The sequence below is a fragment of the Telmatherina bonti genome (assembly GCF_933228915.1).
Source record: "Telmatherina bonti genome assembly, chromosome: 16".
Taxonomy (NCBI): Eukaryota; Metazoa; Chordata; class Actinopteri; order Atheriniformes; family Telmatherinidae; genus Telmatherina; species Telmatherina bonti.
The window spans coordinates 21,333,931-21,349,753 of record NC_136614.1 but is presented as its reverse complement, the minus strand read 5'-3'; the positions used below and the strand labels follow the sequence as shown (position 1 = coordinate 21,349,753).

General features: G+C 44.3%; 2 protein-coding genes across 2 annotated transcripts in view; one reads left to right on the top strand and one right to left on the bottom strand.

The window, feature by feature from the left end:
• Nucleotides 1-4,125: 4,125 nt before the first annotated feature.
• Nucleotides 4,126-15,823, top strand: part of parp1 (poly (ADP-ribose) polymerase 1) — a 12,163-nt gene continuing 465 nt past the window's right edge. Inside the window, exons 1-23 of the mRNA XM_079255333.1 lie at nucleotides 4,126-4,297; nucleotides 5,125-5,290; nucleotides 5,637-5,752; nucleotides 5,871-6,085; nucleotides 7,849-7,939; nucleotides 8,793-8,909; nucleotides 9,248-9,424; nucleotides 9,738-9,900; nucleotides 10,022-10,162; nucleotides 10,275-10,502; nucleotides 10,601-10,666; nucleotides 10,752-10,884; nucleotides 11,034-11,229; nucleotides 11,315-11,443; nucleotides 12,040-12,123; nucleotides 13,177-13,299; nucleotides 13,526-13,654; nucleotides 13,736-13,834; nucleotides 14,073-14,225; nucleotides 14,370-14,497; nucleotides 14,593-14,654; nucleotides 14,942-15,056; nucleotides 15,554-15,823. The exon at nucleotides 15,554-15,823 is cut by the window's right edge and continues 465 nt beyond it. Coding sequence (XP_079111459.1) covers nucleotides 4,175-4,297; nucleotides 5,125-5,290; nucleotides 5,637-5,752; nucleotides 5,871-6,085; nucleotides 7,849-7,939; nucleotides 8,793-8,909; nucleotides 9,248-9,424; nucleotides 9,738-9,900; nucleotides 10,022-10,162; nucleotides 10,275-10,502; nucleotides 10,601-10,666; nucleotides 10,752-10,884; nucleotides 11,034-11,229; nucleotides 11,315-11,443; nucleotides 12,040-12,123; nucleotides 13,177-13,299; nucleotides 13,526-13,654; nucleotides 13,736-13,834; nucleotides 14,073-14,225; nucleotides 14,370-14,497; nucleotides 14,593-14,654; nucleotides 14,942-15,056; nucleotides 15,554-15,635 — 3,036 coding nt within the window. The 5' untranslated portion in view covers nucleotides 4,126-4,174 and the 3' untranslated portion in view covers nucleotides 15,636-15,823. The remainder of the gene's footprint in view (nucleotides 4,298-5,124; nucleotides 5,291-5,636; nucleotides 5,753-5,870; nucleotides 6,086-7,848; nucleotides 7,940-8,792; nucleotides 8,910-9,247; nucleotides 9,425-9,737; nucleotides 9,901-10,021; nucleotides 10,163-10,274; nucleotides 10,503-10,600; nucleotides 10,667-10,751; nucleotides 10,885-11,033; nucleotides 11,230-11,314; nucleotides 11,444-12,039; nucleotides 12,124-13,176; nucleotides 13,300-13,525; nucleotides 13,655-13,735; nucleotides 13,835-14,072; nucleotides 14,226-14,369; nucleotides 14,498-14,592; nucleotides 14,655-14,941; nucleotides 15,057-15,553) is intronic.
• adorb1a (adenosine receptor B1a) lies at nucleotides 6,143-7,216 on the bottom strand (the record flags this gene model as incomplete). The annotated part of the gene is made up of 1 exon (XM_079255669.1): nucleotides 6,143-7,216. The coding sequence occupies one exon, from the start codon at nucleotides 7,214-7,216 to the stop codon at nucleotides 6,143-6,145; it is 1,074 nt and encodes a 357-aa protein (XP_079111795.1).

Below are 15,823 nucleotides of genomic sequence, written 5' to 3'. Positions count from 1 at the left end.
GAACAACATCCATCAATGATTAAAACAACATAAATTAAATACAAACTATTATAGTGAACTATCCATCCATCCATCCATCTTCTGCCGCTTATCCGGGGTCGGGTCGCGGGGGCAGCAGCCTAAGCAGGGAAGCCCAGACTTCCCTCTCCCCAGCCACATTTGCCAACTCTGCGGGGGGGATCCCGAGGCGTTCCCAGGCCAGCCGAGAGATGTAATCCCTCCAGCGTGTCCTGGGTCTTCCCCGGGGTCTCCTCCCCGAGGGACGTGCCTGGAACACCTCACCAGGGAGGCGTCCAGGAGGCATCCTGACCAGATGCCCGAGCCACCTCAACTGGTTCCTCTCGATGCGAAGGAGCAGCGGCTCTACTCTGAGCCCCTCCCGGATGACTGAGCTCCTCACCCTATCTCTAAGGGAGAGCCCGGCCACCCTGCGGAGGAAACTCATTTCAGCCGCCTGTATACGAGATCTCGTTCTTTCGGTCACGACCCACAGCTCATGACCATAGGTGAGGGTAGGAACGTAGATCGACTGATAAATCGAGAGCTTCGCCTTCTGGCTCAGCTCCTTCTTCACCACGACAGACCGGCGCAGAGCCCGCATTACTGCAGACGCCGCACCGATCCGTCTGTCGATCTCACGCTCCATCCTTCCCTCACTCGTGAACAAGACCCCGAGATATTTAAACTCCTCCACTTGAGGCAGGACCTGACTCCCGACCCGGAGAGGGCAATCCACCCTATTCCGGCTGAGGACCATGGTCTCAGATTTTGAGGTGCTGATTCTCATCCCAGCCGCTTCACACTCGGCGGTGAATCGCTCAAGCGAGAGCTGGAGATCACGACCAGATGAAGCCAACAGGACCACGTCATCTGCAAAAAGCAGGGACCCAATCCTGAGGCCACCAAGTCGGATCCCCTCAACCCCTCGGCTGCGCCTAGAAATTCTGTCCATAAAAGTTATGAACAGAATCGGTGATAAAGGGCAGCCTCACCGGAAACGAATCCGACTTACTACCGGCAATGCGGACCAAGCTCTGACACCTGTCGTACAGGGACCGGACAGCTCGTACAAGGGGGTCCGGTACCCCATACTCCCGGAGTACCCCCCACAGGAGCCCCCGGGGGACACGGTCGAATGCCTTCTCCAGGTCCACAAAGCACATGTAGACTGGTTGGGCAAACTCCCATGCCCCCCCCAGGACCCCAGAGAGGGTATAGAGCTGGTCCACTGTTCCGCGACCAGGACGAAAACCACACTGCTCCTCCTCAATCCGGGATTCGACTATCCGGCGGACCCTCCTCTCCAGGACCCCTGAATAGACCTTACCAGGGACGCTGAGGAGTGTGATTCCCCTGTAATTGGAACACACCCTCCGGTCCCCCTTCTTAAAAAGGGGGACCACCACCCCAGTCTGCCAATCCAGCGGTACTGCCCCCTATGTCCACGCGATGCTGCAGAGGCGTGTCAGCCAGGACAGCCCCATAGCATCCAGAGCCTTAAGGAACTCCGGGCGGATCTCATCCACCCCCGGGGCCTTGCCGCCAAGGAGCTTTTTGACCACCTCAGCAACTTCAGCCCCAGAGATAGGAGAGTCCACCCCTGAGTCCACCAGCTCTGCTCCCTCATGGGAAGACGTGTTGGTAGGATTGAGGAGGTCTTCGAAGTATTCCCTCCACCGACCCACAACGTCCCGAGTTGAGGTCAGCAGCACCCCATCTCCACTGTACACAGTATTGATGGAGCACTGCTTCCCCCCCCTGAGCCGCCGGATGGTGGACCAGAATCTCCTCGAAGCCGTCCGGAAGTCTTTCTCCATGGCCTCGCCAAACTCCTCCCATGCCCGAGTTTTTGCCTCGGCAACGGCCGAAGCCGCATGCCGCTTATCCCGCCGGTATCCATCAGCTGCCTCCAGAGTCCCACAGGCCAAGAAGGCTCGATAGGACTCCTTCTTCAGCTTGACGGCATCCCTCACTGCTGGTGTCCACCAACGAGTCCTGGGATTACCGCCACGACAGGCACCAACGACCTTGCAGCCACAGCTCCGGCTGGCCGCCTCAGCAATAGAGGCACGGAACACAGCCCATTCGGACTCAATGTCCCCCGCCTCACCCGGGACATGTTCGAAGCTCTGCTGAAGGTGGGAGTTGAAGCTCGCTCTGACAGGGGACTCAGCCAGACGTTCCCAGCAGACCCTCACAACACGTTTGGGCCTGCCAGCTCTGACCGGCTTCCTCCCCCACCATCTGAGCCAACTCACCACCAGGTGGTGATCAGTTGACAGCTCCGCCCCCCTCTTCACCCGAGTGTCCAAGGCATGTGGCCGCAGGTCCGCCGATACGACTACAAAGTCGATCATTGAACTGCGGCCCAGGGAATCCTGATGCCAGGTGTACATATGGACACTCTTATGCTGGAACATGGTGTTCGTTATAGACAATCCATGACGAGCACAGAGTCCAATAACAAAACACCATTTGGGTTCAGAGGGGGGGGACCATGCCTCCCAATCACTCCCCTCCAGGTCTCACTGTCATTGCCCACGTGAGCATTGAAGTCCCCCAGCAGAACAATGGAGTCCCCAGAAGGAGCACCCTCCAGCACTCCCTCCAAGGACCCCAGAAAGGGTGGGTACTCTGAACTGCTGTTCGGTGCATAAGCACAGACAACAGTCAGGACTCGTCCCCCCACCCGGAGGCGGAGGGAAACTACCCTTTCATCCACCGGGGTAAACCCCAACGTGCAGGCACCAAGCTGGGGGCTGATGAGAATGCCCACACCTGCTCGGCGCCTCTCACCATGAGCAACTCCAGAGTGGAAGAAGGTCCAGCCCCTCTCGAGGGTACTGGTTCCAGAGCCCAAGCCATGCGTCGAGGTGAGTCCAACTATATCTAGTCGGAACCGCTCAACCTCGCGCACAAGCTCAGGCTCCTTCCCCGGCAGGAGAAGTGACGTTCCACGTCCCTAGAGCCAGCGTCTGCAGCCGGGGATCGGACCGCCAGGGTCCCCGCCCCTTGCTGCCGCCCAGCTCACATTGCACCCGACCCCTACGGCTCCTCCCGCAGATGGTGAGCCCACGGGAGGCGGGGCCCATGTAACCCTTTCGGGCTGAGCCTGAGATGGGCCCCATGGGCGAAGGCCCGGCCACCAGATGCTCGCTCTCGTACCCCGCCTCCAGGCCTGGCTCCAGAGGGGGGTCCCGGTAACCCGCGTCCGGGCAAGGGAACATTCATGCCCAGGTTGGTCGTCATCATAGGGGTCTATGAGCCGTGCTTGGTCTGGTCCCTCCCCTAGACACCTGTTTGCCATGGGTGACCCTACCAGGGGCATAAAGCCGCCGACAACATAGCTGCTAGGATCTTCGGGACGCACAAACCCCTCCACCACGATAAGGTGACGGCTCAGGGAGAGGATAGTGAACTACTTATATTAAAAACAATCATGAAGATATATGAACTAACCATGCAGAAAACCACACAATAACCTAAGTGAATGTGGGCATGCGATGGGGATGTAAAGCTACCACAACATTCACCACATAATTACTAAAGAGATATGAAAATTTAATAAAAATGAGACATTAAACTGCTAAAAATGTCACAAATGATTTCATGCGGATAGACGTGGGGGATGACCAGATGCAGGATGTGATTTTTTTTTTACAGGAAAATAACCTAAATGAGACAAAAAGTGATGCAAATGAGATTCTATACAATCACAATAATTTAATTAAATGATCAAGAAGAGACAGAGAATGGCTACAAATAGGAGCATAATGTTAAAAAATCAGAACAGAAATGTATGAAAAATGCTATCCATTTGTCAGTAGAACTGATGGCTCAACAGAATAAACCTAAATCACATGAAGAATTTGGAGTTATTTTATCACAGGAGTAAAAGAAGCTTTCTAATTTGTTGTCAACAGAAACTGTTTATAAGAAGGTAAGAAAGAAAGAAAATCTCGGTTTCCCAGGCGTTTCCTTGCTCGTGAAGTTCTATTGTTGGTGCTAGAAAACAGCATCAGAGTGAGAGCTCTTCGTTTGCCTGATCGGTCTTTGGTGCCGTCCAGGCACGCGGGCTTCGCTGGGTCTGTCTGTGATTGTTGTGTCTTCCTAACACTGGTAGAAAGTTTGCCTCACACTTGCTGGATTCTATTTGCCTATATACTAACAAATTATGGCAGACTCCCAAGAGGACAAGTTATACAGGGCGGAATACGCTAAAAGCGGCCGTGCGTCATGCAAGAAATGCAAAGAAAACATCGCTAAAGACTCGCTAAGGATGGCCATCATGGTGCAGGTAAGGTAGCCACGTCTGGAGCACGTTATCCAAGGAACTAGCAAGCTTATTAAAAAGTGCATATTTCCGACTCTTGTGGCATGCCGTCCTCATATGTAGAACCAACTTGGGATGACTTTAGAGAAAAAATTGTAAGGTTTTAAAGTGGTTTCAATTGTGCCAAGTTAGGCCCTAGTTAGCATTTAAATGGCTGACATTTTCTGCGGAATCTTGCTCACAAAGAAGCGCTGAGTCTCTTCCTAAAGATGAATTGTCCCAGTCGTGCATCGTGCTTCTCACGAAAGTTAGAACTGACACTGTGTGATGCATATATAGATATATATTCAGTTTGCAACAGTGAGCATTATATAAGGAGAAGCATCAATCACAGGGAAGAAAATCTCAACATCTCTGGCAGTCTTTGCAATCTGCTGCACCCCACAGAGAGATAATGAGCCTGCTCAAAGTCAGCCTCCTTATTCACGGCATGTGCAGCTGTTCAAGGTTTGCAGTTACTTGGCTTTTCCCTGTAAAGGCCAGTCATCCTGTGTTACTGCTCTTTGCAGAAATCAGCAGGATTTTAACAAATTGATCACTTTTATTCCAGGAATTAACACAACCTAAAGGCAGAAATGCCATTTAACGTGAAAAAGTTTAATTCATTTCAGTTTGTGTAAATATGACTCATTATTCTGTTAAAATCTTGAAATAAACAGTTTAAATTTAAAGAAACCAAACATCTCTCACCATTTTGTTTAACTTGCTCAGAAGTAATATGGGCAAGTATGGCCATGTTTACTGCTGCTTTACTGAGTATAATGTACACACATGTGTTTTTTGTCTTCCAGTCGCCCATGTTTGATGGGAAGGTCCCTCACTGGCACCACTTCTCCTGCTTCTGGCAGCGAGCATCGGCCCAGTCTACTGCTGACATCACCGGCTTCTCTGATCTCCGTTGGGATGATCAGGAAAAAGTAAAAAAGGCTATTGAAAGTGGTGGAGCCGCTGGAGGAGGTCGGTGTTTAATAATAAATCTGTGGCTTGTTAATCTCTGAGCAGTTTGTTCATGTTACCGGGCAGATTTAATTCGTTCTCAGTCTTTTCAAGCTGCTGGGTTTTTATAATCAGCAAACAAACTTAAGCAAACTAATTAAAAATCGTAATAAATACCCTGATAGTGACTAGATAAACTTAATCTTGTTACACAAAGTGGAGCGATATTCATTATAGACTAGCAACAAAGATATACAATGTAAATATACACGTAATGGCAGTTTCCATCTTGTTCAAGAGTATTTCTTTTCACTTTTTCCTTCGTGAATAATGGGTTGAATTGAGATGCTGGATTTCTGTTTTGCAGGAAAGGGTGACCAGAAGGGCACAGCTAAAGGAGAAAAGACACTGAATGACTTTGCAGTGGAGTACGCCAAGTCAAACCGCAGCACATGTAAAGGCTGCGAGCAAAAAATAGAAAAGGTTTGTCATCCCTTCGCTTGTCACACAGGAAAACTTTTTATCTAATTCAACTACAGTTGAATCAGTTTATTTAGTTTTACATCAATATTTGACGTGTCTGCCATCACCTGGCTTCTAGGATCAAATTCGTGTGTCCAAGAAAGCCGTGGACCCCGAGAAGCCTCAGCTAGGTCTGATTGACCGCTGGTATCACACGGGATGTTTTGTGAGCCGCAGGGAGGAGCTGGTCTTCAGGCCGGAATTCAGCGCTGCCCAGCTGAAGGGATTCAATGCCCTGCGGGCAGAAGACATGGAAGAGCTTAAAAAGAGGCTCCCTGCTTTTAAGTCTGAAGGGTGAGACAATGACGGTTTTAAAGTGTTCAGAGAAAACGTTCTTCAGGTTTACCCTGCTCACGGGTAACTATCTTGTTCAGGCCTGGCATTAGTTTCTTCACCACTGTTAGTTCTGTTTGCCGCCTCTCTGTCTCCCATTGCCCTGCAGCACAAGAAAATCGCCTTGAATGTGTCCCGGAAAGCTGTCATGGTGTATGCGTATAGGAAGGGGTTGACGGCAGAGTTCGCGTGAGACAGGATGATGGCGGTGAGCAGCAGCTCGAAGGGCACAGAGCAGCGCGGGCACAGCAGCAGGAAGCAGTTAATTATATGAAGCGGGATCCAGCAGACAGTGAAGAGGAAAAGAACGAGAAAGAGCGACATGGCCATCTTCATCTCCCTGCGAACGCTGGCTGCAGCCCTGCGCTGCTGCTCTGATGCGATACGCCGCACTTGCTGCTTGACCGTGACAAAGATACGGGCGTAGATGAGGAACATGACGAGCAGGGGCGTGAGCACGCAAGCAAAGAAGTTGAAGTAGACCATGTAAGTCATGTCCACCACCAGGACAAAGAAGCAATAACCAGAATCAGGGGGTGTTTTGTGCCAGCCCATCAGAGGTACGAGCCCGATGAGAAAGGCCAGAAGCCACGTGGTGAGGATCACCAGCGCGGCGTTGCGAGACGTCATCAGGATCTGGTAACGGAAAGGCATGAAGATGGCGATGTAGCGTTCCACAGCCACTGCCAGCAGGCTGAAGATGGAGCTCTGTGTGAACATGATCAAAACACTGAGCATGAGCAAACACAGGTAGAGGTTGTTACGCGGTAACCCGACATCCGTTAGGATGGCACAGGGGATGGCGATGAGGCCCACACAGATATCGGCAACTGCAAGCGACACCAGGAAGTAGTTGGTGACGGTTCGTAATTTGCGGTTGAGACCCACAGCGGCACAGACCAGTAAGTTGCCCGTAGCGGAGAGAAAGGCAATGACAAGCTCAGCTGCCATGTATGGCGCGTTGGGGGAAGACGCCACATCAGGAGATTGGGGTGCAGGAGAAGCTGTAACATTCAGGGGACGTCGTAAGAAAGAGGAGTTTGCAGCTTGTTGGAAAGTGTGCCAGCTCGGTGATGCTGCGGCGTTCTCCATCGATGTCCTACAAAGAGAAGCAGCGTTCAGGTGAAGCTGGATTCGGCGTGGTGATGAAATGCAGCAGTAAAATTACTCACCGATCTACAGCAGCATGGATCTGCTGGTAAATGCATTTACAATAAGAACGTGATCAGTGTTGTCTGAACAGCAGCCATCCTGAAAGCCCGACATTAACACACCTCTACCTGAACAGGTCTGTCAGGTGATCTTTTATACGTCCACATTAGTCCCTCTTGATGCCAGCTGCTGTCTGACCAGGGAGCTTTGACTTGTTTTTGTTGTTTTTCCGTCAGTATGGAAATGGATCAGACAGAGCTTCTGGATGTTCATTAACTGTGTGTCAGTGGTCACTGGGGGGGGTTTCTTGTCAGGGCAGAGGGCATAGTGTCATTGCCGCCACCCGGGATTGTAGACATGTACTAGCTTGTGTTTGTGCGTGTCCGTTATCGGATGAAACCCTGATGGGTTTATTTAATGAAGGAAGGTGTCAAAATCCATCTTATTTTCCTCCTAATAACTATCAACTCGTGTCCCTTTGAGTCTCATTTAGGAGGTTAAAGTAGATGTTTTTTTCCCCCCCTGTTTGTCTATAGTCTAAAGTTTGCAACTAAACTTGTTTGCTCTCACAGGAAGCGTAAAACTGATGAGGTGGATGGAGTATCAAAGAAACAAAAGAAAGAGGAAGAGGATGAAAATAAAAAACTTGAAGAACAGTTGAAGGTACTTAAAAACCACTTCATGACAAAATTATTAGGATCCTGGATAAAACTGTGGTTAAGCAATGACATTGTCCAACGATGGCTGAAGGAAAAAACAGCAGTTATTTATTCCTTTGATGCATCCTGCTCACTACAGTGGACACTTATTTAAAGGCTGTTTTCTAGTATAATCATAAGTGATGAGGGTATGTTTGCAATTTTGCCACTTCAGTGCACATTAGGAGAGTCACCTGACACACTGCCACTCACTGAAGAATAAGCAAACAATATAAAAATTCATATATACACATACATGTAATTACCAACTTCACCTTGGTGATAAACAGGACAAGAAAATTATACTAGCCTATTTATATAAAATATTTCTATCTTATAAATATGACAATATATTATTTTATGAATATTTCTATAGAATATATACATAAACTAAATAAAAAGTCACATGATAAAGACAGAGAAGTGTCTATACGTCTGTAGGGATAAAATATTGCATGTGAAAAAATCTGACGTGTTATTTTATTTTTTTTTTTTAATTTTAATAATTCATGCATCCGATGGTTAATGTGAGATATTTTATAAAAAAGAAAATATGAGTATGAGCCCATTTTGAATTGGATTGCAGCCAAACATCTAAAAATGCTTGATTATGGTCGCGTTTCCACTTTATAGCATCCGCTTTCAGTCGACAAGCATTTGGGAATGGAGGACATGCTGGACCTTTTGGGGGAGTTGTTTTATTTACATTTCACAGAGCTTCTCTTCAAATTTAGTGTGTTTGACATATTGGAATAAACTTTTGTAATCTTTAGTGTCCACCTAATTTATTTCTCTGTTTTATGACTTAATGCGTACAGAATCAAAGCCAGCTGATCTGGGGAATCAAGGACAAGCTGAAGAAACACTGTTCTACCAACGACATGAAGGAGCTGCTGATTGCAAATGGCCAGGAAGTCCCATCTGGAGAGTCCAATGTAAAGAAGACTCTACTCTCTTTTTCTTTCTATGTACACTTGTAATGTCGTTGACACAACATTCAGCTAAACGGGAAACACACTATTTTTCAATATCTAAGATTTAATTATACCAAAGAAGACTTTTCATATTCATATCAGCTCCATGGTGACAAACTCATGTAAACAGATTTGTTTGAGGGTATATAAAAGTAAATGTAGTCACCAAGTTAAATTTGATTTATTTTTAACCCCCCTTTTTTATATATATATATATATATATATATATATTTGCTACTTTATCCAAATAAATAAGAGTTACAGTTTTCTGTTAGTCTAAATGCACTGTTTAAACACAGGTGGTTGACAGCCTGGCTGATGGCATGGCCTTTGGTGCTCTTGAGGCCTGCAAGGAGTGCACAGGCCAGTTGGTGTTTAAGGGTGATGCTTATTACTGTAAAGGGGACATTTCAGCATGGACCAAGTGTGTGTTCAAAACCACAAGACCTGCACGCAAAGACTGGGTTATACCAAAGGTGAGCCATCTCATTTCATTAATGGTTGTTTTGATCTTTTCATACAGCACTTTATCTGCACATATTTTGGATCATGGCCAGTTCTTGGCTTCATTTCTTCATTAATTTGCTCAAAAACCAAAGAAATAAAAGTAACTGAATAGTTTAGAGTCATATACTTTCAATGGATCAGACGGTGTGGAAACAGCTAGCGTGGGATTCCAGTAATAATCAGTGAGCAGCATGTAGGCAGAAACACTCAGCGGCTGAAGTCGTAGCTACTGTGTGCTTTGATTTTGGTTACATTTGATTCTGTCTCTTGATGTCTTTACAGGAATTTCATGAAGTCCCTTTTCTGAAAAAATTCAAGTTCAAGCGGCAGGATAGGGTTTACCCCAAAGAAGCTCCCGCCCAATCGGTGACAGCAGTCAAAGCTGAACCTTTGGCAAGTGCATCCAGTGCTCTGACGAAGCAACTGCCTGAGACGGCACCTCCAGGTGAGAGAAATGGGTCTTTTAATATATTTACAGTCCATATGTGTCCAGTAAAATCTATACAAGTGTAGTATTGCTCTTAATGTTGACATTGATCTTATTCTTTTTTAAATTTCTGCTTTAGACAAGCCTCTTACCGGTATGAAACTGCTGACTGTTGGCAAGCTGACCAAGAACAAAGATGATCTGAAAGTTGCTGTGGAGGAGTTGGGTGGAAAGATAACTGGCACAGCCACTAAGGCCTCTCTCTGCCTCAGCACTAAGAGTGAGCAGCAGTTTGATTAAACCTGAATAAACACTTGAGCCAGAGAGGGACACTGAAAAAGAAATGTGCAAGTTATCATAGTTGCTAACTCTTCTTGTTGTCATGTTTTCAGAGGAGGTGGAGAAGATGAGTAAGAAGATGGAGGAAGTAAGGGATGTTGGTGTGCGTGTGGTCTCTGAGGATTTTCTCACAGATATCAAGTCGTCAGGCAAAGCTCTTCAGGAACTGGTCTCACTCCACGCCATCTCACCCTGGGGTGCAGAGGTTAAAGTCGAAGCTCAGGCCTCCAAGTCTGGAGCACTGCCTGCTAAGAGCACTGGGAAGGTGAAAGAGGAGGAAGGTAAAGGACACCTTGCTACCGTGGTTATTTGTTAAAGTTATTTTAATACTGTGTTCCATTTGAATGGAAATTAGATGATTTAACCCAAACTTTTACAGGTGGTAGCAAATCCAAGAAAATGAAGCTCACAGTTAAAGGTGGAGCTGCAGTGGATCCAGACTCGGGTACCCATTAAATCCCTGGACTGAAATTGTTCTATTTGTCCAGTACATCTCCCCTGACTTGAATGAATGCTCTCGATTTTTGCAGGTCTGGAGAACAGTGCCCACGTCCTGGAGCAGGGTGGGAAGATGTACAGTGCTACACTGGGTCTTGTAGACATAGTGAGAGGAACAAACTCGTATTATAAACTCCAGCTGCTGGAGGATGATGTACAGAAACGGTAATCTCATCGCGTTTTGTTGTAGCCCATTAGTTTATATCTACACATCAAACTGGCTAACTTTTTCTAATTATTGCTCTCAGTGACTGGAGAGTTATCCATATCCTCACACTAACTCATATATCCTTCCATCTGTCATGCACTTGTAGGTACTGGGTGTTCAGGTCATGGGGCAGAGTGGGTACCACCATTGGAGGCAACAAGTTGGACAAGTTCCACGACAAGAACTCTGCACTGGACAGTTTCCTGTCTGTTTACAAGGAGAAAACAGGAAATGAATGGGGCTCCTCCAACTTTACCAAATATCCCAACAAGTTCTACCCACTAGAAATTGACTATGGACAGGTACACACACCTTTCACAAACCCTGGCCAGAAGCATATAACTCGTAAGTCACGTGACTAACTAAGATTACATTTTTTTTCTGCAGGACGAAGAGGCAGTGAAGCGGCTGACGGCTTCTGCTGGCACCAAGTCTAAACTGGCCAAACCAGTCCAGGAGCTGATCAAGATGATTTTTGATGTAGAGAGCATGAAAAAGGCCATGGTAGAGTTTGAGGTAAGACTTGTGTTTGTGTTTAGTGTGCTTCTTTAGATTTAGATTTCTTTCTGTTCCTTTTATTTGTTTATTTTTTTATGGAAAGACTTTTGTAACATGAGTAAAAGGTAGCTACTTCCTGTTTCTCTGCACATGTTGGCTGCTTTTATTGAACTTGCTTTGTAAAATTTGTTTTTTCAAAAATGACCTTTTTTTTTAATTTCTTACATCACATTTCTGGGTTTTCTGTCATTTGAAAAAAGTAAATAAATAGAAAAAAACTTGACCAATGGCCACTTAAAGCTTTGATCAAACCAATCCTTGATCTGATTTTCACGTAAATTTTGTTTTGTTGATGTTGTATTGGGTGATATTTTATTTAAAAAATATGGAGTTTGTTTTTTTCTTTGAATGTTTTTTATTTTTCTGTCAGAATAAATTTCTTTAGTCTTATAAAGAAAACAAGTTCAAAGAAACAATGTCATTACCATCTCAGTTTTTTTTTTTAAGTCTTAGTTTATTAAGTAGAATAACAATTATACTGTTTCACCTTTTCTGCACATGAGTGTTTTAATACTGATTTTAAATATTGATGTGCTCATTTTATTTGTCCTCAGATTGACCTTCAGAAGATGCCTCTTGGCAAGCTGAGTAAGAGGCAAATCCAGAGTGCCTACGCACTCCTCACTGAAGTTCAGCAGGTTGGTTATTCATAATGCCGCTCAGTAGGGTTCTTCTTCTCCCTGCTTGGACTCATTTTTGCCTTATTCTGTAAAAACTTTAAGCTAATGCATAAAAACATTCCAGCTCTCTGCAGTCTCAACTACATCAGCTGCAGACAGAGCTGATTGTAATGTAAACAGTGGCACAAACTGTGTGATAACACCTTTTTAAAATTACCCTACCACTTTTTATGCATTACAGCACATGTTGGACAACATTTATTGTATGCTGAGGTTGATATAAATGAATTGTTTATATTTTTATTGGTCATTATCTCTAGCCACGTTTACATGAAGACTTTTACCCCATTCGGTTAGAAATCATCCCGATTTAAAATTTCATGGAACCTGTTTACATGGGAATGCATCAGTTCTGATCTGATGTGTTCATGCACTAACATTTAAGCAGAATGGTCCAGCCTGACATGCACAGAAAGATGTTTACATCACAGAATTTTTTAAATATAGAGAGGTCTACAAACTCATCGTTGCAGTTTTTGTGGTTTTTGCAGTACTTTCCAGCAGCTGCTTCATACTCGTGCTCCGACTGCAAATAAAGAGATAAGTGTAGACACAGAGTTTGAGATAAAAACAAGCTTTCTGCTGCTGTTTGGTGGATTTGTTGGTGGATTTGTTTGTTGCAATCTTCCCAAGTGAGAAAACGTCACTCGTTGCACGTATACGTCTAGTCAGAACAGGCGCTCTAAGAACACCACCTGACAACCCTCTGATTCAGTGTTTACATGATACCATGATCATTTTAAGAAAAGAAATATTCTATACCTGTGAAACTGAATGAAATCCTTTTGGTTTGAAACTGTTCATTCAGAAAAAAGTGTAAACATGGATCACTTTAATTCCTTAAGGAGCTTTCAAACTGATTGCAACTGGTATATTTGGCTGTTTGTAAACATAGCTGCTACTTCGGTCAGAATGAAATTGGAACAGCTCGTTATTTTGTTTAAATAGTTCCATCAGATTTTTGCTCTTACTCTGCAACTCTTATAAGATATAAATCATGTTTTATTATAGGCTGTGTCAGATTGTGTGCCTGAAGCACAGATCCTGGATCTCTCCAATCGCTTTTACACCTTGATACCTCATGACTTCGGCATGAAGAAACCTCCACTACTGAATAACCTGGATTACATTCAAGTAAGTGCACAAATATTGTATAGTGTCATCTTGCTTTAAATGAGACATATTGTACCTTTACCTTTAGGATCTACTCTGTTTGACACTGTAAGGTTTTCTATTTGGTAGTAACAGTGGTACCAGGTACTGTTGAGCACCTAATCAACAGAGGTTCACCCAAATACTTTTTTTTTTTTTTTTTTCTTCACATTCTATGCCAAAATGTTTCTCAAACTTTACTGTCTAGGCCAAAGTTCAAATGCTGGACAACCTGTTGGATATTGAAGTGGCGTACAGCTTGCTGAGAGGAGGCGCTCAGGACAATGAGAACGATCCCATTGACATCAACTATGAGAAACTCGAAACAAGAATTGAGGTAAGGAGCATACAATTCTGACAAAATCTCTATCAAAGATTATGTTAATAAACAGTTTGTAATGTATATACTGTTTTACAGGTTGTTGACAAGGCTACAGAGGAGGCTGAAGTCATTGTGCAATACGTTAAGAACACTCACGCTGCTACACACAACACATACACGCTGGAAGTGCAAGAAGTAAGTCATCAGTTAAATTAACGGTTTTAAACCTGTCTTGTTTTATCAATTCAGTTTAGCTTTATTTGTAAAGCACCACTTTACAACAGCACAGCATCATCTCAGGTTTATGTCATGTAAATTGTTTTTTACATGACCTAAAAACATCTTTATTTACAGGAACTGTTTCTCTTATATACCTGTTTTCAATGGGTACATTTGTCAGTTTACCTTCTTGCACCTTTTCCATTTCATTTAGATCTTTAAAATAGCCAGAGAGGGAGAACACCAGCGGTACCGTCCCTTTGAGGAGCTGCACAATCGGCAGTTACTGTGGCATGGATCTCGCACCACCAACTATGCTGGTATTCTGTCTCAGGGTCTCCGTATTGCACCTCCAGAGGCTCCAGTGGTGGGTGTTTGTTTTTGCACCAGGTTGAGTTCAAGCTAGTGGGAAAAGTTGTTCTGCCATTTGAAAAATATTTAACATTGCAACGTCTTTCATTTCACTTTATCCTGCATCTCTCAGCTGATTAACTTTTTGGTTTCCCTGCAGACTGGTTACATGTTTGGCAAAGGTGTCTACTTTGCTGATATGGTATCCAAGAGTGCAAACTACTGTCACACCTCCCAATCAGACCCTGTAGGCCTGATTCTGCTGGCAGAGGTTGCTCTAGGCAACATGTGAGTAATAGTTTGTTTTTTAGTAAACATAAAATTTCTTCATGCTATTTTTATTATGTGAAATCATTGCACCATGATATTTGGTTTGAATGCAGGCACGAACTGAAGAAGGCCTCTCACATTACAAAATTACCAAAGGGCAAGCACAGTGTTAAAGGTGAGATGCTAAATATGTGTATCTGTCCTGTCTGTGAACTGATTCTTGAGAACTGTGAGTTTAAATTACTCCTTTTGCCATAAACTACTGATTTAATGTCAGTAAGGAAGTAATTTGAGTTGGCATTAATGGTGTACTTGATTAAAACAAAATATATTCTTGTAATAAAAGAAAAACATACTTAAAGCAACATGTATATTTTTGTTTTATTGCAGCAATATAATACAGTTCAGCTGTCTTCTTCATTTACCAAGCTTTCTTTCATCAACCGGTTATTTTCTTGCCAGGTTTGGGCAGAACTGCGCCAGATCCAAGTGCCACCTTAACTCTGAATGGGGTGCAAGTGCCTCTGGGAAAAGGAGTCCACACCAACATAGATGACACAAGTCTACTATACAACGAGTATCCTTGTATTGCTTTTTCTTTTAGATCTCTGAACATGAGAATAATTTTGTTAAAAAGCTCTACTCTTCTCCTATTTGGCCTCATAATCCATCATTGACAAACAGGAACATATGAAGAGCTGGTCATAAAAAAAACACTTTTTTATTGTCTTCCTCATCATCAATGATACATGATGTATCATATCATTATTGAGGATGGCTTGATATCATCTTGAATTACAGCCACTACAGACAAGCTATGAGAAAAGTCCTCTATATATCTGAAGTAATAATTCCATAACATAACCCAGTGTGAATTTACTGTTTATCATTTGCTCCACTCAGAATAAGTCAAACCAGACTTCTTTTTTTTTAAATTGTCTTTGTTAAAACTGCCTTATTTAACAGTTCCCAGGTTTCTTCAGGAACAGTGATATTATGGAATTGTCTAACCTTGGATCTCTTTATTTTCATCATGTTAGTCACATCTGTTTACCTTAACCACTGCTCCTCCAGGTACATTGTCTATGATGTAGCACAGATCAACATGAAGTATCTCTTGAAGATAAAGTTCAACTACCAGACATCCCTTTGGTGAAATGACATGTATCCAAGCCCTTCATAGAAAACCACTGTGTCCCGTCGCCCCCCCCCCCAACTCCATCAGAAAGATACAAGTGATGCCATATTGCGCTTTACAGTGGTAATTAGACATTTTTTACCACTTTACTGCTTTGTCATCGGGTTCATCAGCAGGCAGACTTTATTAGCAATACCTTAGGTGGT